This window comes from Neopelma chrysocephalum, unplaced genomic scaffold (genome assembly GCF_003984885.1).
Source record: "Neopelma chrysocephalum unplaced genomic scaffold, ASM398488v2 Primary Assembly neopelma1_26, whole genome shotgun sequence".
Lineage (NCBI taxonomy): Eukaryota > Metazoa > Chordata > Aves > Passeriformes > Pipridae > Neopelma > Neopelma chrysocephalum.
The window spans coordinates 23787349-23810408 of record NW_020897695.1 but is presented as its reverse complement, the minus strand read 5'-3'; the positions used below and the strand labels follow the sequence as shown (position 1 = coordinate 23810408).

At 37.4% G+C, this 23060-nt stretch overlaps 1 protein-coding gene across 3 annotated transcripts in view; it reads left to right on the top strand.

Annotated features, from left to right (window-relative positions):
* NFX1 (nuclear transcription factor, X-box binding 1) overlaps nucleotides 1-23060 on the top strand; it is a 67646-nt gene that overhangs the window by 23921 nt on the left and 20665 nt on the right. For all 3 annotated transcript variants that reach the window (XR_003533045.1, XM_027675935.1, XM_027675934.1), the window contains exons 7-20: nucleotides 1322-1461; nucleotides 2379-2478; nucleotides 2619-2836; nucleotides 3157-3254; nucleotides 4703-4733; nucleotides 5861-5943; nucleotides 6479-6587; nucleotides 10267-10386; nucleotides 11021-11100; nucleotides 11437-11667; nucleotides 11938-12011; nucleotides 14579-14680; nucleotides 18424-18465; nucleotides 18839-18937. Coding sequence is in view for 2 of the 3 variants with exons in the window: in XM_027675935.1 (XP_027531736.1) it covers nucleotides 1322-1461; nucleotides 2379-2478; nucleotides 2619-2836; nucleotides 3157-3254; nucleotides 4703-4733; nucleotides 5861-5943; nucleotides 6479-6587; nucleotides 10267-10386; nucleotides 11021-11100; nucleotides 11437-11667; nucleotides 11938-12011; nucleotides 14579-14680; nucleotides 18424-18465; nucleotides 18839-18937 (1527 nt within the window). In the remaining variant the exon portion in view is untranslated. The remainder of the gene's footprint in view (nucleotides 1-1321; nucleotides 1462-2378; nucleotides 2479-2618; nucleotides 2837-3156; nucleotides 3255-4702; nucleotides 4734-5860; nucleotides 5944-6478; nucleotides 6588-10266; nucleotides 10387-11020; nucleotides 11101-11436; nucleotides 11668-11937; nucleotides 12012-14578; nucleotides 14681-18423; nucleotides 18466-18838; nucleotides 18938-23060) is intronic.

Genomic DNA, 23060 nt, shown 5'->3' with positions numbered 1-23060 from the left:
TGTGAGTTGATTTGATTTTGAAATCTTGTAGTAGTATTTATTTAATTTGGTAGAAGACTCCAAGAAATTAGTAGAAAAAGGTTCACATCTTTTCTATCTGAATGGAATACTGTCTTGAATTACTTCATTCCAGAAATAATTTCAAAAATAATGTGTACTTTTCTCAGAAATTGTACAGAGAAGTCTGTAGTATAGTCCAGACTTGAAGGCTATCATTTCCTTGCATATTTAATGCATATAGTGTCATTGCCAACAGCAATATGGTACTACCCATACTATCTCATAATCATTTGGTCTGAGTCTTTAGAATCCCTTTTTTAGCTACCTAGAACTGATTCTATGTAATAAATTGTTTGCCTGTGCTTGTTTACAGAACCAAAGCAAACAAAAACTGATTTCAGTGTTAGCACATGATCTTAATTTTTTAGACAGTGGTGCAACAATTTCTGTGGCATTATTTGTAGTTGAAAGGACTTTGTCTTCAGTAGAAAAATGGATTGGTTGTAGATTACTGAATTATACCTCCTTTTTCTATTTTTGGTTGGTTGATTTTTTTTGCTTTTTTTTAATTGGGGTTTTTTGGTTGATTAGTTGGTTGTGTTTTGTTTTTCTGGCTATTTCTGGCATTTAAAAGTTTAATAGGTGAAAATTCAAATGATAAAACTTTGTTTTATTATTTTTTCCAGATGTCAACTACTTCACCAGATTGCTGATTTTTGTAATTCTACATTTGATACTTAAAACTTGCTTCAAAATAGCGTTATTTCACATGTCCTGTATTAGCATTCAGGATGTATAGCATGGCACCTCTTACTTTAGGATGTTTTGAGGTTACTGTTTTAAATTTACATTTTACAGGCATTGTATGGGCCAGCCAGAGTTGAAAACCAGGAGAATTTATTGTTTTGTTCCATTTTTTGACAATTTAATTGAAAACTCGATGCTTTTCATAGACTACTGACCCACTGTTAAGGCCCACATTCCTGTCTGCATTGTGCTCAGTGGACTTAGGATTGTTTAAGTCTTCGGAAGGATGCCAGTATTAGAAATAACTGCTTTTCTGGCACAATGCATAACCATACACTAGGTTCAGGTTTTAGTGTCACCCTTGTTTTTTTTTCCCCCGTTTTCTTCAGGAAAAAATCTGTAGCCTCACTACTGTGATAAGTGTCCTACTTTAGTGGGGCAGGAGAGGGAAAGCAGGTGAAAAAAATAGGGGTATTATTTCCAGAAAGATATTACTGAAAATGCATTTTCCTTTTTATCAAATACTCTGTAGATGTTAAGGTAGCTGACAGACTATGGTGTCATTTCTCTGCAGTCATTCAGTTCGCTGTGGCCAATCAACAAAAATTCATTGTTCTAATGTATGTGGAAATACTTTAAACTGTGGTAAGCACAGCTGTACTCAAGTGTGCCATGCGGGAAAATGTTCACCTTGCCAGTTAACAGTTCAACAAGGTAAGTATTGAAATTTTTTATGTATATCCATCCTATGCTATGAAAACAAGAGGGTAAAAAAAAACCAACAGTACCAAGAGGCAAGTGCCAATTTTTACATAACAAAACCAAACTCTGTTGTTGGAATCCTGCCACGATGATTAGGCTGTTGGAGCATGTACCTTATTAGGACAGGCTGGTGATACTGGACTTTGTTAGCTTGAGACAGCTGAATAGTGGCCTTTCAGTAATCAAGAAGACAGAGAGAGGCTATGCATGTGTGAAGGATGAGAGACAGTGAGTGTAAATTGAAAAGTTACAACTAGCTGTAAGGAAAAACTCTTTTCTTGGAGGTTTTCAAGACCCAACTGAATAAAACACTGAGTAACATGGTCTGATCTCACTGCTGACTCTGCTTTAAGAAAGGGCTTGGACTAACTGATACCTTCTTATCTGAATTGTCCTAAGGTCCTACTGAATCTTTTACTATAATTACAAGACTTAAACAGTACATGGAAGAAAAATAGAAAGAGGTATTTCAACAAGCTTCTAATGATTTCTGTTAAAATTTTCCAAACTTGGTCTTGAATGGAAATTGAATTGAGTAAGTATGTATGCCAGTATACAAATACATTTTCATAGAACAGTTTATATAGAAAATTGCAAGTTAGTTTTCTCAACTTTTAAGGTAATAATTAACTTCCTATGTATACTGCTTAATAAGTAAGCTTTTTGTGCAGATAATACCTCCCCTTTAGTTTTTATCTTATCAAAACAACTAATGGTGGAATTCCAACTTCTGCAGGACAGAAAACCTCCATTGCTGAAATAAAAACTGACTAATAATTTTTCACTTTTTACCTTTTTATATATGCTAGAAGTGTTTTATCACTGATATTCTCTTGTGTTGTTTTCTGTGAAATATCTCTTTCTTTCAGTGTGTTACTGTGGAAGCAACTTTAAAGAAGTATTGTGTGGGTCAAAGGAAGAATTCTCTGATGGATTTGGGAGTTTCTCCTGTCAGAATATATGTGGCAAGTAAGGTCACTATAATTCAGGCTTTTGAAAAGAAAAAGGTCATTTTATTCACATTGAGTGATCGTGATACTCTTAGATAATTCCCCTTTTAAGTTTTTGCTTGTTTTGTTATTTCTTTGATTTTGTTTTTTTTTAACCAGGAAATTAAATTGTGGGAGGCACAACTGTAAGCAAGTATGCCATCCTCAGCCTTGCCAGCTCTGTCCACGACTTCCACAAGTAGTGTATCGCTGTCCCTGTGGTCAGACTCCTCTCAGCAAGTTACTGGAACTAGGATGTGTTGAACGTAAAATATGCACAGATCCTATCCCGTCATGTGGAAAAACATGTGGCAAACCTCTCTCTTGTGGTAGCTATGGTAATTAGAAATTTCTGTGTCATAGTATTCAAAGTATCTCATAGTTTAAAACAAAACAGAAAAAAGTGGTCCTTAAATGTTTTATTTCAATAAATAATTATTTGATTAGTGCTTTTGAGTTTTAACCAAACTAAATTTAAAAACCATTGCAGAGCTTGCAGTCTGGCTGTTTGTTCATAATGATGCTTTAAAATCAGGAAATAAAACCCAGCTGCACATAAGCTTAGTATCTTTGACCAGTGATACTCCTGATAAATATGAAATTCCAGGTCATAGATTTTATTTTTTTATTCTTAATATTTGTATTTTCGTTTTGCTAGAGTTCATTCATACATGTGAAAGCCTTTGCCATGAAGGAGACTGTAGACCATGTTCTCACACATCAAATATTTATTGTAGGTGTGGCTTCAAAAAAAAGGTGAGTATGTAAAGCTTGACCATGGAAACAGGTAATCTTTGTTGGTTTTTAAAGCTGTGGAGAGAAAGGAGCTGAAGTAGTCGAGGAAAAGAAAGCTAAGAAGCATAAGAGGTGCTGTGCTCCTTAGTTGCAAGAACCTGGTACATGCTAATTAGATTGTCATCATCATGGCTAGGCTTCACAAACGAAGATTTGGGAATTAGATTATACTGTGAAGCTGAATATAGGCTATTTACTATGGAGGCAATTTTTGAAGTATTTTGGCAAAGTTTGCACAGAGTTCTACTAGCGTAAGTGGTGTGCAAAATCCTGTATTATCCTGGAGTATTTGTATAGCGCAAAGAATGGTAGTTTTACCAAGAGTAAAGTAAACTGAGAGAGGTCAGCCTAATTAAAACTTTATAGTAATATCTTACATATTTCTTGTAGATATTTTTGTAGAGAATTTGAAGTTTATACTGAGTCCCATTCTTTGTACATTTATACATGACCCTGCAGATTCTCAGCTATTGTTATATAATAATTAGTATATTTTTAAAGTATACTACTTTCTGTAATCATAGCTTTGAAATTTTTGTTACAATCACAGGAGTTCTGATGACTTTTTTGAACCGTTATATATCATCTGCAATATAACATTCTGAATATATAAGTCTATAGGTACATAGAAGTGACTGTGAGTTTGCTAGAGGTTGGAACAGCTTTCTCCTACAAGTTTGCTGAAGGTAATTATGGGGTAGAAGGCTTCAGATTGTATTTTGAGTCCTGAAATAAAGTACTGAGGTTTTGGTTTTAGTTTATGCAGCTTCTCAGACACCAGAAAGATGCTTCTTGAAAAGGTAAGAGTGAACTACAGTGATAATTTAAATCAGTCATGAAAAATGTGATACTCAGAAATGACAACTCAGAATATAAAATTGTGATGACTGAAGGTTCAAATGTCAACAATGTTATTTTCATGCATCTCATTTTATTTTTATGTTGAGATCTTTAGGTATAACTTCTTAGAGCATAAGATTTGACTTTACTCTTTCTTTTTTTTTTTTTTTTACTCATTGCATTTTTGGGACAGTTGGTCAAAACACAGATTTATGGGCTGTCAAGTATTCTCTAGGAGATCTCTATTGGTTTCCATCATGCAAGTTTCTGGTTTCTTAGGACAGACCTGATTTTGTCATTTCACAGCATTATCTGCTGAATTAAGTGGAGAATACGAAACTACAATTTTTATTTAATTGGTATTGACTCTTTATGGAAAAAAAATATTATGTTAAAATATTTGAGGATTTTTTTCCTACTCTTGTTTCACTTTTGCATACAAATGTGTTATACGCTTGAAAACTGAGTGTGCTGAGTCTTTCTCTATTATGTGACCAAGAGTTTTCTAGATAAGTATGGTTCAGATGTTTCATCTGTTCTAACCTAATGGCTCCTTGTTTGTTTCCTAGGAAGTCCCATGTACTCTTCTCAGAAATAAAGGTACAAGGCTGTAATACATATATAATGTGAAATTGTTTTTAAAATTATATGCAGCTCATAGTAATTTGGGATTTGATTGACAAAGTTGGCAAACAGCTGATCAGTACTCCTTCTTTTATCCGTACTTCTGTGTCAAGTTGGTCATTGCTGCTGCTTGGTCATGGTGCTGGTCATGCTGCTATTTTGGGGAAGGGGTTTGAAATAAACATCTTTAATTTTCATACATCTTTTACATAAGGAAAGACTTCTTCACATTTGGTCTCAAAGATTACAGACAAATCTGTCTGTTTCATTTTGAACAGTTTTGTATGCCACCATATTCAATAGTTTGCCCCCTCCCATCATCCTATATATCTTTGGGTCAACTTCCACAGCTCAGATTCAAAGTAAGAGTTTTACTCTGCTCTTGCCCAAGTTTCTGGGGAAATACAAGCTTTGATTCTGCTTCACATGGTATGCTGCTGATTTTTGCAGCTGGTCTTTGCATCTGAGCTTGGCAGTTCCTGTTTGATGTTTCTTGGTACTCTGGATGTAGCATCTCAAAATTCCCCCAGGTGAAATCTTTACTTGATGGACCCCTGTCATACTGAGGTACTTATTTACAAGATATAAGGAACTAATATGCATGTTTCCTAATTTGAGCTTTCGTCTATGTCTTTGCTCTTGTGGAATCCAGAAGTGATTGCTTTTGTTACTTGTGTATGGTAATAAGGATGTTCTTTGTTAGCACTAGTTTCATGAGGATATCAGCATAGTTGTTTTTAGCTGGCTGTTACTGCCCTACCAATTTAAGCAGTTGTGGATGTTTGTAGTATTTCATTGTATCAGAATATCCTGTTTAGGTTATGGTGTGAAGATTAATGTGAAATAAACTAGCTTCAAGTATTCTGCTCTCCAAAATCCTTTTGAATAAGGGTTTGTTTAAAGGAAGGCAAGTATTCACATGGGGAATTAATGTGGGAGAACAAGTAATTTAAAAGTTTGCTTGCTGGCTTACTCTATGTTAAGTCTTTTCTAGACCATGCCCTGCAACAGCCTTAGCATAATATTGTGATTGCAGCTTTTGTTTTCAGCATCAGCAAAGACATAAAAGTTAATACTTTTTGGGGGCTTTTTTTTTTTAATAGCTGCTATTACATTCATGTGTGACAAGCGATGCAACAAGAAAAGATCATGTGGACGACACAAGTGTAATGAGGTCTGCTGTGTGGTAAGTTTACATGTGGTTTTATAAAATTGTTTGATATGGTATATGTTTGGTTTTGGTTGTGATGTTAACAGTCTTTTTTTTCTCTTGTATCCTTACATTTTTGTGCATCTTCATTTTCTATTTGCAGTATTGGTCACGCTCAAAAAGTTTGTATGTGTGCATCTATTTTGCAAGATTTGTTTTATGGGTATCGTTATAAATATAAAACCATGTTCCAGCTAAATGCAGTTAGATCAGTGCAAAAGGGCTTTTCGTCAATGCAGTGATTCCAGGGAGAATGTAGAGGGGAAGGATATTACTTAATAGAAGAAGCATAAGCTATGATGTAGCTATGTTTGCAACAAAAGACTTAACAGAATCTGCTTTAAAAATTGTATATCCATACATTGATGGAAAAGCTGTATAGATCTGGCCTAAGCTATTTTTTGCACTATAGTGTTTTGTCAGTTACTAGTTATTGACCTTAGAGAGAAAAAATAAACCAGTGGCATTTATAGTTCAATTATGCTTTTTTTTTTTTTTTGCCTTTTCCTAGGACACAGAACATAAGTGCTCTTTGGTTTGTGGTCGTAAACTCAACTGTGGGCTTCATAGATGTGAAGAACCCTGTCATCGGGGCAGTTGTCAAACATGCTGGCAAACAAGTGAGTTATTTGCAAAAGTACATTATTTCTTATTTATTATAGAAATATATTAATTTAACTGGTCAGATTCTCAGATAGAGAATGTGATCCATTTCACATTGGTGAGAAGGAGAGAGACGTGATATATATTCTAAGGATACTGTTTACAACTGGAAGTGCCTTAGCTGCAGTAGTACACGAGTCTCTTCTATATTATACGCATGTTGATATAGTTAAAGACCACTTTTGTGGAGACCAACTTTTCATGGAAACGTTCTGGAAAAGAGAAGGTACTAGAGCCTCTAAAGCTCACTGTGCTTGAAATAGCATTGTAGTCTGTCTTAATAGCCTATGAATATGATGCATGTTGACTGTACCTCTCTTTACGAATATAAATATTTCTATGTCCAAACTCTTGGACAAAGCAAAATAGTAATCTTAGTGTCTCAGAGGTCCTGTTAGTAACTTCTGGTCTAGTTGAGACGGAATGCAGGTTTTTTTCTGAGCAATTGCTTTTGTTCAGAGGATTCCATGGGTTTGATGTTTAAGATCATTAAACTTCTCCACATTGCTGCAATATTTTTAAGGATTTTAGTTCACTCTTAGACCAAAGATTCATATGCCTCTCATAACCTGGAGAGAGCTAAGGATGGCCTCCTGTGTAAATTGCTCCACTGTTGGATGTGATGCAATCTAGAGGTCAATCTTCCCTGCTGATATTTTGCAGCAAGGCCCTGTGGCCCTTTTCTGAATACCAGAAAAGCAGTTACCTACTCCAGGATAATTATGGTAATTTAGCTTAAATGTCTGTGTCCCTGAAGGTTCCTATTCTGAATCTATCCAGAGGTAAATCAGCTAACCAGTATCTTTAAAGATTTCTTACCTGCTTTCCCTGAATGCTGCTAGTTGAGATTTCAGAGGCATACATTGTATGTTTCTATATGATTGTGACCCTGTAGTCGATGGTGAGTGCTGCTCAGCACTAAGAAGGCCATTCTTGACTCTATCTCACCTCTCTAGTCACCACTTTGCTGTTGGGCTACATCAGCCATGGTATCAAATGCTGTGGCATGATCAGCTGCAAGCCATTTACCTACTCATTAGACTGGATTTCTTGCCCCTGCTTCCATCTCCACTACTGTTCTTGCTGGGAATGGTGAGGGCTGACATCAAGATGCAATACTAGAGTGCATCTACACTTCTGTGGTTCTGTGTGCCTCCCACATACTTTTCTTTAGTGCTGATAGGTGAGGTCTCTTTCTGTTCCAGGGTCTCTTTATGCACACCTGGTCTACTTCAAGACAGCAATACATCTCTTGGGGAAAATAAATAATGTCAGCATTAGAGACAGCGCTTTTTTTTTTTTTTTAATTTTCAGATGTTGTATTTCTGTTCTTTGGATCGGACCACTCTGCAGTCTCCCCATTATCCTCATTAGTGCTAGTAAAGAGACTTTCATTTTAGTTAAGATTTTTCACCTGTCACATGTCATCAATAGCAAGCAGCCAGTGTAGCTGTCTAACATTCAGATCTTCAAGGGACCTTGATCTCTGGTCTTTCATCTTCCTGGACTAGGGAAGATCTGTGGCTTTGAAGCCTAGGGTATTATAGGTTGTTTCAAGACCTGTAGTGAGGGACAACTCTTTCTCATGCTTCCTTTCCCCAGAAATGGACATTCTGAATCTTTTCTACTTCTTTCTTCTAACTCATAACATTTTGTTCTCCCTGGAATTCTTATTTGCTGGAATTTATTGTAATTGAGTCTCTTTAGAGAAAAATTGCAATTCTCTCTATTAACTGCTGTATTCCAAGACACATGGGCAAATGAGTAGGACCTAGCCTGAGGTTTAGCTGATGGTACAGACTGTAAAAACTAACTGGACATGAGAAATTTCTGAACATAACAAAAAACAAAGTGAAAAGCTGAAAAAAATTTCAGATAGTGCCTTGAGGAATAGATGGATGTCACATCTATTCCTCCCCGTAAGGGTGAAAGATGGCTGAGCTTTACAAGTAATTGGAGGAGGAGAGGTATTGGGAACATTTTTGGGAGTGGAATTTTGGAAGGCCAACAGAACTTTGCTAGTTGTGTGATGCTGGTATGACCTAGCTAATGAGAGCAGAAATAGCAGATTTGGGTACAGATGTAGCTAAACTGGGGTCAATGGATATAAGGTTTTCCATGGTCAGGTTTTGGTAGCAGGAGCCCACAGGCGTGGCTTCTGTGAGAAGCCACTAGAAGCTTCCCCCATGTTTACCAGAGCCAATGCCAGCTGGCTCCAAGACAGATCCTCCGCTGGCCAAGGCCCAGCCAATTGGGAATGGTAGTAATGCCTCTGTCTTAAGAAGAAAGAAAAGGTATTGTGCAGGTGTAATTGTGGCCAGAGAAGAGAAGAGTTGAGAATATGTGAGAGGAGCAACTCAGACACCAAGGTCACTGAAGAAGGAGGGACAGCAGCTGCTCCAGACAGATTCCTCTGCAGCCCATGGTGAAAACTGTGGTGAGGCAGGCTGTCCCCATGCAGCCCATGGAGGTCAATGGGGATACAGAGATCCACCTGCAGCCCGTGGAAGAGCCGCACACCGGAGTTGGTGGATGCCCAAAAGAGGCTGTGAACCCATCGGAAACCAGTGCTGGAGCAGGCTCCTGGCAGGAATCTGAGTACCCACTAGAATAGGTTTCCTGGTAGGACTTATGACCCTGTGGGGAGCTCTAATTGGAGCAGGCTTTGCCTGAAGGACTGCATCCAATGCTAAAGTGACCCACAGTGGAGCAGTTTGTGGAGAACTGTTGCCTGTGGGATGGAGCCGTGTTGGAGAAGTTCATGGAGAACTGTCTCCTGTGGGAGGGACCCCACACTGGAGGAGGGGAAGGACTTTCTCCCTGAGCAATGGCAGGAACAGTGTGTGATGAACTGACTGTAACCCTCATTCCCTGTCTCCCTGTGCTGCTGGAGGGGAGGAGATAGAGCTTGGGAAGGAAGGAGAGGTGGGGGAAAGGTGTTTTTAAGATTTATTTTACTTCTCATTATCCTGCTGTGATTTTGTTAGTAACAAATTCAGTTAATAACCCCAAATAGAGTCTGTTTTGCCTGTGACAGTATTCAGTGAGTGACCTCTCCCAGTCCTTAATTCATGAACCTTTTGTTATATTTTCTCTCTTCTGTCTGCTTGCAAAGGGGAGTGATAGAGCAGCTTTGGTGGGAGCCTGGCATCCAGCCAGGGTCAACCCACTACAATAGGGAAAAATTTATTTTGTTAGATTGCTTGGGAGGAATCTAGGTGGATGCATGGGAAAATGGAGTGAAGACAAAATAAAATGAACAAATGAAGCTGCTGGTCAACGTACTTATCTGACAGAGATCTGTGCACTTCATGTCTATCCTGTCATAGTTAATATCTTTTAGTATAATCTCATTCTCTGTTCAGTGTGTGAGAGGTCTGAGTGCCATCAACTGGAAACTTGGCTGCAGACCATGGGAGCACATAGCAAGCATAATTTCTAATAAAATCATCAAATCTGGTTTTCTTGTACAAGCCACAAAAGCTAAGAAATTCACTGATGTCAAATATTAGTGCTTAATATAAAAAAAAAAAGCAAAGCTAGAGTAAAACATTTGTGTGGTATGTAAAGATTTCTCATGGAACGAGACATGCAAATACATGTAGCCATTAGGATGTATTTGACTTTTTTTTTCAGGTTTTGATGAGTTAACTTGTTATTGTGGTGAATCTGTGATTTACCCCCCTGTCCCCTGTGGCACTCAGCCACCAGAGTGTAAAAAAACGTGTACCAGGCCGCATGACTGTGATCATCCAGGTAAGTCAGGCCATTTAGTTTTGCTTGTGGGGTATTTTTGTTTTGTACTTGGGATTCTTTTAATCGAAATGTAGAAAAGTGTACATAGGTCTGTTTGAAACTGTATTTCCAGAAGTCTTCCCTTAAAAGCCAACCAGTTAAAAACTTGCAATGAATACTAGTAGTGGTACTTCTCACTGGTATAAGCATTGTCATTTTTTCTGATCGTTATTAGTAGTCACAACACATTAAATGCTACATTCCAAAGATCAAGTGCTCTGTTGAAGTAGTAGGATAATCTAGTGAAGAGTTAATTTCTGTGTTCTTTGGAATTACATTGGTTGATGGCAAAATAAATAGCATGGGTCACACAGATATGTTTTCTGTCAAATTCTGCCTGATAGTATAACCCTACTCAGAAGTTAGAAAATTATCTGCTATTTAATTTAGAAAATATGGAAGAGTATTCACCTAAACACCTGCTATCATAATTTTTAAAGAACACATTATTCTTCAATGAAGCATCATCCTTCCCATAAATTGTGTGATTTTGAAATGCAAACTCTTGTTTAATAGTCTTTACTGTTTCCTTTAATGCATTCAACTGAAGTATGCTAATAAAACTGTTACGACTTTTATATCTCTGTGGCTGCAGTGTACCATTCATGTCATAGTGAAGAGAAGTGTCCACCCTGTACTTATCTCACTCAGAAATGGTGTATGGGCAAGCATGAAGTAAGTTCTGGACAATTAATGTTTTTGAATACTAAACAATTTTCTAGGACTGTGGGCTTATATTTTGGTTGCTTCTTTGGAATAGAATATGTTACTGGAGTTTGAGTTTAATGTGATTAAATTGGAGAAGTATGTCTTTTATTCCATATGCATTCAGACCAGCTGCTGTATTGGACTGTGGTATAAAGCAAAACTCAAGTCTTTGACCTAAAATATTTTAATGTTAAGATTCTTGCATGGACAGTGCCAAATAAAAGTGTGAACAGTAAAACCACTTTGAGATTTCCATTGATAATTTTTACTGTTAGTTGTCATCTTTTTCCTCCCCTCGTTCAGCTGCGAAGTAATATTCCTTGTCATCTCACTGACATTTCCTGCGGACTTCGCTGCAATCAAATGTTAAAATGTGGGATGCACAAATGTAAAAGAATCTGTCATAAAGGAGAGTGTCTTATAGATGAAGAGTGCAAACAGCCATGTATTATTCCAAGGCTATATTGTAATCATCCCTGTATGGCTCCGTGTCATCCCTCTTCACCCTGCCCAACAACCTCGTGCTGCGCAAAGGTTAGATACACAAAGAAAATTAATTACAAAGTCACAGGTGAATTGTATGGTTTGATTAACAGCCAGTAACAGTTGTGACATGTTTGTATATTGATAGCATGACATTTTTTTCTCTAAACTTACAATATTGATTTTTTTTTAAAAATGAAACTATTAATCACTTTTAGTTAGCCATTATTCCACTAGAATTGGACTTTTTAAAGGTACCTCCCTCCATGGTGATAAAAAGACAAAGCTTTCAAAAAGCTACTCTCTTGTGTGATACAACAGGTTGATCTTCAATGTGAATGTGGAAGAAGAGAGGAGAGTATGATTTGTTCAGAAGCATCTAATACGTATCAAAGGTTGGTACTGTAATAAGTCTTTTAATTCTTTTAATTCCCTACTGGACTTAATACTTTGCAGTTTGATTAAATTTCAGGCCTGACTAAATGTGTTTAATTCACAAACTTTTTTCACAGTTTTTTGTACTTTGACATACAAGTTTGGGGGTTTTTTTAATTTTTTTTATTCCCCTGAGCTTTCATACCAGCTATGCTGTACTAGAACACTTCTTTTTTTTTTTTTTTTACTGTTTAATTAGTCTGACTATGGGAGTGTGTCAAAGCTTGACTCTTCCATTTTTGGAGCAATTAGATACAGACTAATTTGTCAGATCCAGATTCAGGCTCCTAAATGTGGGTGATTGCAGTCCATGTGTGAGTTGCTGTCTAAGTTTCCAATCATGTATGATGGAACCTAGAGATGATGGATGCTTAAGAGTGATTTGATGTAATCCTGAAATAGCTAAATTTAGGCTGAAGAACTTTGGCATCTAAATCTTGGTTCTTAATAGGCAAACTGAGTCCTTATCTTAACTCCATTTATTGCCATAGATTTGTATCCAGATCCTATTTCTAAACTTATTTCTCTCTCATACAAGAGAGGGCAATGAATGGACAAGGCAAAGAAGAAAAGTGGCTTTGGAACTTTGGAAATTAATATAGCAAAAGAGTAATAATAATAAGCTAAAAAATCTTATTCTGAGGCTGTGATTGAAAAGGAGTAAAAAAAACCTAATCTAGAGAGTTGATATGCAATCAGAATTCTGCTCTGCATACCAATTGATAGAAGCACAGTCAGACATTCTTCCTCTCTTTCAGAGAAAGCTTCTTAATGATTGTTTTATTTGGAACTGCTATATGAGGACCTTTTTTTATCCTAGCCCAGCTTAGGATATGCTGCTTTGTTTCTCCTAAACACTAGTCATAATCAGGTTCTGACAGAAGAAGGCTCAGCACTGTGCTTAATATTATCTAATGAAAACAAGGAGAAAAATGTGCTAATCAGAAACAGTTAAGAACAATTTTAGGCAATACTGAGTTGAATGCAAGATACATCTACAGGAGTTAGGTATTTTTAAGGTCTTTCTCACTGTGAATACAAATCAGAAGACTGACTCAAACTTTGAAATACCAGATTAAGTTGACACATGCTTGTCACTAATGATAAACTGGGAAGGTAATACAAGTCCAAATTTTTGAAGGCTGTTATTTCTCTGCTGCTCAGGCTCTGCCAAAGTATTCATGCAAGGAAAATGTTCCTTTGAAGCCAGTGAGAGTCCTTGCATGCGTAAGCTGAATGCAAATGTATTAATTTCTCTAATCAGAGTCCAGATCAAGAGAAAGGGAAAGAAACATTCTGTTTAAAGCAAGTGTTTTTATCTGTTAGTTCAAATGTGCTCGTATGTGCTTACAAATAACTCTTGACTCATGATATTAACAGAAGCAGCATTTAATGCCAGCTAAGTTTGATAACTTCCAGCAGTTCAGATTGCTAAAAGATTAACATATTATGATTTTGTGGAGGGAAAGTTGTCTTTTTTCCTACCACCAGATCAAAACAACTAAAACTATGAACAAAAATAACCTAACAACAAAGTAAAGGTCAGCAAATTAGTGGGGTATCTAAGTTTTCTCAGAAACATTAGAGGGAGGATGAAACAGCTTTGAGGTTTGTCAGTGGATGCTGGTGAAAGAATGTCCAAGGGAACAGGAAAGGGAGTGCGCTGCTATATCTGTACATATGGTACAAATGATGATGTCATATCATCTAATGTCCCATTACCTAGACTTTGTCACCACCTGATAAATATGAAGCTGATGGTGCCTCTCAGTGCATTTTGGATTTATTTAATATGATTAGCCTACTTCCTACTTCTAGCCTAGAACCTGATAGATGATTAGTTCTCTGAATATGATGCAAAACATATAGAGACAAACATATTCTTTTATCTGAATTTACCAAAAAGATAGTTCAAAGGATAGAATATTCCGGTTTTAGGATTTTGTTTGAAAATTATATGGGATATTTCACTAAAAAATTACTGTATAATTATGGTTATACAAATTTTAGCAAGCGAGACTGGGAAGATGTTATTGAAGAGAATGATGAAGAACCTTTATAAAGAAAATAGTAACAGTCTCAGTAGGCATTTTGCTCTTTCCCTATGGATTGTATCATCTATATTTTCTAATCAAATTTCTAACTACTTTATAAGATTTTAGTTGCACAGTTAGCAAGAAACACATAAAAGGGTAGTTAAAGCTATATGGTCAGATGTAGTTTGTATATTAAGCAAGTGTGGAGAAAGAGTATTCGCCTTGCCTAGTTTAGACTTTCTTAAGAAGCATGTGCAGCTGTTAGACTTCCTCCTAGTTCTTGAGGGAGATGAGAGTAACATCTTAATTTGGATAGATAGATTAGACTCCTAAAACTAGGTGATGTGGAACTAAGAGTCCCATTCTGTAATCTGATGAGAAAACAGCCAGTCTGTCTTACTTCTTCCATCTGGAGGTTAAATCTGCACCCTTATACACCTTTACAGAGGTTTGTGTTGCCACAAACTAAATCTAATGTTCTTCTTTTTCAGAATAGCTGCTATATCTATAGCCACCAAGTTAACAGATCTACAGCTTGGGGATTCTGTGGAAATCAGTAGGCTTATTACAAAAAAAGAAATGAAGCAAGCCAGGTAAGGAGATACATGTAGAAACATATTTGAAGCCCTTGTTCTTCACCTGAAGGATAGGTGACATCCAAAATGCATAATATGGTGATCAAAATGCCAGCTGTAATATGAAGCCTAAGTCTTCCTGTATAGCCTGACCCTTACTTTAACAATACTGCTAAAAGAGTATTTTGCACTTTCTTAGCGATTGCTGTTTATGCTTTCACGTAGAATGAGTTCTCTGTTATTGTCTGATTGGTTGTTATAATTATGTGTAGAACAATACAACTGTGGCTTCAGAGTTTTCTTTCTACCCAGCTATTTCCTTGGAGTTCCTCTGGATTTTTTTTTCCAGATTTCTAGATAGTACAACTTTTTACTGTTATCTTCTGTTTCAGTATCCAGCATTCCTTTTTGGGTTATTCATAGGCCCTATTTTCTCCTAGTCAACATCTTAGTATTTATAATATTTTTTTATTACCCTTTTTAGATATTTTTACGTTTGTATTTCAGTTTGATTCGTGCTTCAGTGTTCTCATCCTGGCTGGCACTGAAAATCTGATTTTAAGTCACAAAACCAATTCTGACTTAAATTTGGTGATTTTCTGTTTCACTCAATGTTCCTCAGGATTGGAATAACTTGTCTTTTTACTTTGAGTATGATTTAGTTATGAAATTGTCAACTTTCTCCAACGTCCTTCTGTCAGAAACTTGACTTACTGAAGTCCTTGCCATTGAAGTCCTTAATCTTTGGGTTTAGTTTATTTCTGTTACCATGTCTCCTTTTTTATACTGAATTTGATTATTTCTGAGTCAGTCTATTCTGTGTGTTAAAATCTAATGTTCCTTTTTATTGTGTGAAGTCAAAATAGTGACATTTCCCAACAGTTGCTTCACGACTTCCTGTATCAAAAGTTAATACCAGCATACTTCAAGAGCTTTTCCTAGTCATTCTACTCTGTTTGCTAGTCTATGAAATTGAGGCACATTATTACACATCCTTTTGGATAATTTTCTACATTGAAATAATTATCAATCTGAATGTATGAGCAAGATGATACATGGGAGCACCTGCTCATCCCAGTCTTCAGCTTTGTTGTTGTTGGGACAGTGTCATACTTCAGAAGAAAGTGAGAGGAGAAAACCAGGTGAAAGAGGGAGAGCTGTACCAATTCCTGCATGCAACTTTAAAGAGCATGGTCATAGTACTGTATAAGCATAGTAATAAGAAAGATACCAGTAAGAAATAGTAATTGAGGTGGGTTTTTTTAGCATATCCTGTTTGTTTCAATTAATTGAATACTCAAAAATGTGCAATGTAAGCATTAATTTTTGTCTCTAGAATTACTGTAGAATAATCTCTGCTTTACCTAGACTGAGCTTCAACTACTTTCTGTTTGCATCACAATGCCAATCAGATACAAACATGATACAGTCAGATACAACATGAAGCCAACTTCAGTGTCTCCCAAAAAAGTCACTGTTCAAAGAAAGCAACCATTTGGCAGTGTTAAAACTTGGCAGGGAGAATGGGGGTGCAGGGTGGTAGAAAAAGAGAGGGGTGACCTTTTTAGATAGTAAAGCTGCAAGTCTGTATAACAGCTGTACACTTACCTGGAGGGCGAATAATGTCTCTGTTGGTGTCCCAGCCTTTGCAATGTTTAATATAAATTGTGTTGTAGTCATTGCCACGCATTGCCACGCATCTTTCTGGGTGGACAAACACTGCCCTTTCCTTTGACAGTTGAAATTACCAGAGATTACTTTTCTTTGTGCAAATCTTTCCTAATATGATATCTAAACTGTGGCAGGTACCTTTTATTCAAGGACAGTCAGAGGAAGTATTCTCCCACTTTCATCTACCAAATACTGGGACAAGGGGAAAAAAAATGGTGGTACATAAAATATTTAGTCTTAAATTTCTAGTTGTTAGACACTAGATTAGTAATTTTTGGATCAGAACCACCTTGGGTATATGTGTGTGTGCGTGGAGGGGGGAAGGGGTGGGTTGAAACCTCACAGAGGTGAGGTGCATCACATCCCTCATGGCAGGCCCCTGGAGCCCACATAGGGAAGGCCCGGGATACCTGTCAGTCACAAGCTGCCGGGGAAAACTATAACACATCACACCTCCCAGAGCCCCTAACCCAGCCTCAGACTGGCAGGGACGGTGAGATCACTGCCCCTCACTGTGGCCTGGAACCCCAGAGTGGCCAGTGGGTCAGAGACCCCACCTTGGGCAGGGGAGTGGGTGGCCATAGGGACCAGAGCAGATAAAACCAAAGGTGTATGGCTCTGCCATCTGGACATGTGAGAGGTGGTCTTCCACAAGGTTCCAATGGTAGCTATACAGTCTGTCTCTCCCACCTTCTCTCTTCTTGCTCCCTCTTCTTTTCTTTCTTTGCTCCTTTCTTGATGTTTTGGGTAGCTTAAAACTGGAGGGATTGGATTTTGATTTAAGTGTTGTGGATTAGTATGTGTATTGTAGTGGAACGTTTTGTCTAGCTTGTGTGGTGCCCTTTTGAACTTTTGCCAAGTTCCCTTATTTTCTCCTCTAAATTATCAATAAAAATACCTCTTGGGAAAAAGTCTGTGACTTATTCTCTTGACACTATTTCAAGGTATTAAAGGACCCTGTATATATGTATATTTTAAAGTAAAACTCCTGGCTGAGCCCATGAGCTTGCAGCTCCGAGGCCAGAGTGTTACACTAGTTTATTGTCAAAATCCAGTATTTTCAGCGTAACTTACAAATCTGATTCACTCATTTACAGTAACAGAATATTTTATGCAAACTGTGCAAGGATTTTCATACTTCATTTTTCTTATTAGGGTTTGGGGTTTTTCTTGTGACAAATTTGATCAGACCTCGAACAGCTTCTCTAAATTGCCTACATTTGTCTTACAGCAGAGGAGAAAATAATTCTTCAAGCAAATGACTTTAAACAGTACCAAGTTGATCTTATAGTGCAAATATGTTAACTTTCTTCTGTCCCCTTCAAGAAAGCCATCAGAATAAGTTCTAGATCCTGGAGCTATGTGTTTCCAACCTGAATGAAGCAATTTCCCCCATAGCAATTATTTTATTTTTTAAATTTAAGGAACTATTATCAACAGAATTAATTAACTTGTGCAGTCTAAGGGGAAGAAGTTTGTAACTGCCACTGAAATTCTGGGGAACTCCTGATTCTTCTCTGACATTTTAATCCCTCAAAATAAAATTGTAAAATACCTTCCAAAGATGAAACAGAAAACTGAAATTCATAGCTCTTCTGATGTTAGGGATTCAGTTGAAATACTGATTTTTATGGTTCACCGTAATTGTCCATATGCATATTTAACTTTCCTCCTTTTCCTGGCTAACAATTTTTTCTGATTCATAGGAATAAGTGACCTTGTTACATTTTCCTTTGCTGATTTCCAGTCCTTCCTAGCATCCCCTCAATGCTCATATCAACTGCATTCTTTTCTTAAATGATAGAATTTACCAATAACATCTAATTCAGAGGCTTTTTTCTCTGTTTCTATATGACTTCGGTAATTGCTGTTCCTTTTCAAGACCTGGAGAAGGGATTGTGTGATCAAAGATCTTTAATTGGTGCTTGATCGTTTATTTTTAGCTCTACTGTCTGTTCTAATACAATAAACTATTCTCACACACTCTTCTTACTACTTTAGACTGTGATGATATGACACCAACAAAGCTACAGTTTGAAAAGTATGAGTAACAGCTGTGATTCTAATTCTATTTTTCTTTCATGATTTAGGTTGCAATGTGATGAAGAATGCTTAGCCCTTCAGAGGAACAGGTGGGCAATTAACTTTCTTGCTTTGTTTTTTCCTCAGTAGTAATCCAGGTTCACAAAGTTAATGCTATGCGGGGAAAAAATCCTTTCCTGCATGACCTAGAGAACAGATAAATGTGGAGATGATTCCTGTGTTCTAGGGATCTATATTAAATGATCTGAGATCTTGCTAGAATATTCTAGTGAAAAGTTTTAAGCGAGTAGTTTCAAATGTACAGACCATATCTTTTGCAAGCTTTTTATTTATATTCGTAACCTGTACCTTTACTTTTCGATGACAACATGTGTGGAAGGTTGGGGGGATTTATATGTTTATTTTTGTTTGCTTATGTTTTTGTTACATTTTGGGGTTTTTTCCTTTTACCCTCAAATTCAGGCGTCTTGCTGAAGCTCTTGAAATAGATGATAATTCTGATCCTTTTAACATCCGTTCTTCTGGACCAAAGTACAGTGACGTTTTAAAAGAAGATGCAAGGTATGTGTTCTAATGATGGCAGGTGTCATAGTTCAACAGTGTTGAGAGCAAGATGGAAAATGCAGAATAGTTTGATTTTACTCTTGTAAAAATAACTACCTTGGCAGTAGATGGCAATTGAGGCAAAGGAGGTGATTGTGCACTTCTCAAGACCTCCAGAATGAGAACCTGAAAAGTAAAAAGTGCCTGACAGGTTGCTTTGTTCTGTAACAGGACCAGATTTAGAACAGGAACATCATTTTTCACCATTCTCACTATGAATCAGTACCTGTACTTTTCACATCTCTGCTGCTTTCACAAAGAACCAACCTCTATCTTGGTGCTCCTTATAAACTTTTCAAAACAAAGACAAAAGTGGTGGCTAAGTAATAAAATATGCTCTTGTAGCCTGACAGTATTTCGGTCCACCAGTCTCATTAATTTCTTCTCTCTTACTGCTTCTTTCTAAAAATAAAGAAATGGAATTAATAAAATACTTGTTGCAGAGCAAAGCCTATGCCAGTGTGACTGCAAAGAGTGATGCTAGACTGAAACATCTTAAAACAAGGCAATATGAAATCAAGCTCATGTCAAAAGCATTACACCAATACATACTGTGCAATCTGGAGTGACGGGGAGGGATCAGACACATCTTTAAAAAGATGCTTAAATGATGTGTCATTTAAGAAGTTTTTACTCTTGTGTATGTGTTTGTAGGCATGATGTTGGCGGAGAGGCTCAGGAACACACGCAGACGATGAACATGATCAGCGATGTCCAATTTATTATTTAAATGAGTTAACTTTTATATAGTTTAGTTTGTTTCAGGCACATGCTTACAACAAGGTGATTGGATAGCTCAGTCTGTGCACGTGTCTCATGCTTTCAGTTCATTGGACCTGGTACTCTGTCCATGCAGCCCTGAGCTCATTCTTGGCATGCAAAGTCCTGCATAATTGATCCGCCTTTAGGGGCTTTCTGAAATCTGCAGGTGTACCTTTATCTCCAGTTTCTCAAGGCTTTCTTACTATAAACATACTATTTTCTCAAACCTTATAACTAAACACACAGCTAACGAATTATAAACATCGTATATTTTCACACACTCTGTAAGTATAAACATCACAGCTTGCAACTTCTAAAGTAATGTCAAGCAAGGCCTACAAAATGCAGGAAAAATTGTTCAGAGAAATTTCTCTGCTCCGGCCACAGCATGACATTAGTTTTTACTGGGTCTAAGTTTTTCAAAACATCCTAATCTTTTGTTGTTGCTTCAGTATCCTAATGCTACATAAATTTCATAGTTTTGTAAGGATGTTTTCTGCTTGAAAATCCTTTATTTAGTTTGCTGATGTGTTGAGATAAGTGGGAAATTTTACATAAGTAGCCACACAGAATTTAGGAGTAAGTTACCTCTTCCTTTGCTTCCAACTGATGAGCCTACTGCAAAATAGGAGCTGAATGTTTTCATTGCGGAGCTACTGTTTCAGTAGTATTTGCACTTAAAAGTGCTATTTTATAAGGACTATTCTCTTAAGTGTGTATAGATTATATTTTGCTTTACCTCTTTCAGAAAAACACAGCACACATTTTCAATACTGCAGGAAAGTGAAAATCTTGCATCGTGTGTGTAGTCTTTGGAGTACAATTCTATTTAGTCTTTCTGCCAACCACTACTCATAGTGCAGTGTTCTCCAAATGGTCAAACAGATACCTTGAAAAGTAGCCTTAATGATTCCACACTCCTCTTCTTATTCTTTCAGTGATTTTTCTTGCATTTCCTTTGTAGCCACTTTATACTGGTAATTCACAATAAATAATACACCAAGACTATTCTTACAGCTTTAGCACACAGCTAAAGCAAAAGTTCTTTTAGTCCTCAAGTCACTTACTTTGCACATTGCATTACTGGATTTCATTTATCTAGTCTTTAAGATAAATAAGTTTCTCCTTGTATTAACAAAGCTCTCTTTACAGGAGCAGCAGTCTTCAATTTGTAAAGCTATGACTTTATGAACTTACTTCTTTGACTGCTCTTGATGTTATATCAGCAGTCTTGCAAAAGATCAGGCTTTCCATCATGGTGGCAGGATCCAGAAAGTGTATCTGTTACAGTATGTTTTTCAGGTGGCTCAGCATTCTGAATAAGTTTTGACAGATTAATTTATTCTTACTTGAGCATGTCACTCCGGGAGTTCAGGGCCTGTGGTTTTCTGCGAAGCGTAAGCTACACACCCATATATGGGATCTCAGCATGATTGAGAAACACAGCAGCTACCTACCTGTGCATTCAGAGTCACTGCCTCAAGAAGGCAGCAGCTGCCAAAATCATCAGTAGAATGCTGTGATATTATCTTCTTTAGGCAATTCATTGATCTGTGAAGTTAATACATTGTCAAGGGCTGAAAGAAATGTACATCTACAAAGGAGGAAAACTTGAGAAAGCTGTGAGAAAATTCCTGATTTTGAAGTGTAATCTCTAATTACAGAACTGTAAAGCTCCAAGATGCAGTACAACTCCAGGTAACAGGAAGAAGATAAGTAAGTGGAAGCGTGTCAAGATAATATGTCTCCTTTGTAGGACAGTGACAGAGAAGGGGGCACCAGGAGTAGTGATATCTGAGTTTTGAGATGTAACAAGAACTAATAATTTTTGCAGTGGAATATACCATAGAAACTACATAGAGCTGAGCCACGTGATTTAAAAGATCTAACCAAGCAAAGTAAAGAAACAATGAAGAATGGAACTGAGGCAGACGGCCAAGTTACTCTATAACAAGGTGTATTGTCTTAAAGAACTTTATAGGCAGTCACTTAGAACTTTGGGGGACTTCAGACACAGACGACCACTAGAGACCCTCAGTGAAGCCCCTCAGAGACCAGATATGTATATGTGCAAATAAGTGTTGGGAAATGTCATGAATACGTAACAGGAATGCAGGGAATGAAAAATGAATAATCATGTAATGTTGACATATAAGCTGTAGAAAAGACACCTTTGTGTGCACTTTGGCGAACTGATTCCCAGGGCACCTGGCATGCTGTGATCATGCAGCACATCATAATAAAGAATGCCTGGCTTCTAAAACTCAAAAATTTGGTCTTAGAGGTTTAGAGAGTCAATTTTAGGCAACAATAGCATGGTAATGCTGCTGCATGCTGGTCTTGCTGATGTGTTTGCCAGAATCTGACAAAGCAGTCAAAAGAAAAGTCTCTACACCATATAGCTTTACATGGAGGAATCCATCTTGTAGTATGGAGATGACTGTACCAACACAACTGAGCACAGATCAGGGGCAACAAATCCACTGGCTCGACACCTCAGCATTGACCTTTCTAAGAAGCTCCAGAAACAGACAGAGAGCACAAGAAAATGCTCAGGTTGGTCCACTGACATGAAGTTGGAGGATAGACTGGCACAAGTATCAGTGTCCAGTTGGACAAGGATGATGTTGAGGTTGCTATTTGATGAATTAAAACTGCTGGAGAAAGAGAGGAGAACATCTGGAATATCTGGCCACCTGGAGCTACACAGAAGAAAATGTTCTTATTTTGTCACTAGCTGTGCAAGACCCCACAGCAGCTATATGGACTATGAAAATCTAAGATCAAATGGTTAAGTCTAGAAGGACACAGAAGGAGATGGGTCCTTAGTAGGTTGCCATCTTAGCCAGTCTTTCCAAGAGTTAACCCTCCACATGCCATTGCAGGCAATGAAGGAGGAGCCAAGCACTCCTGTGTGTAATCTGGTAACAGGAGCAGTGTACAGGTTTAGGGTTAGGAGACAACTTTCTTAAACAAGAACTGCATCCTAAAGGAAGGGACAGTGAGAGCAGCTTCTCAAGCACATGACTGGCAAACTGCAAGCATGGGATGTCAGTCACTTAAAGGCAAAGTGACTGGCAAGTGTTGCAAGAATAAGAAGGGTTTTGGCAAAGGCAGCAAAGTCTGGGGAAAGCAAAAATATACAGTAAGAACTACAGTGGAAAACCAAGCAGTTAGGAGCATTCTTTTTAAGTAGTGTGGTTGAGAAGAACCGAAGTGACAGTAGGCCTGCTTCTGCTTACATGCAATGCAGGAAAGTGGGAAGAAGCCTAATGTACACCATCTAGAGACATTTCACAGAAAAATAGACTTTCATGTC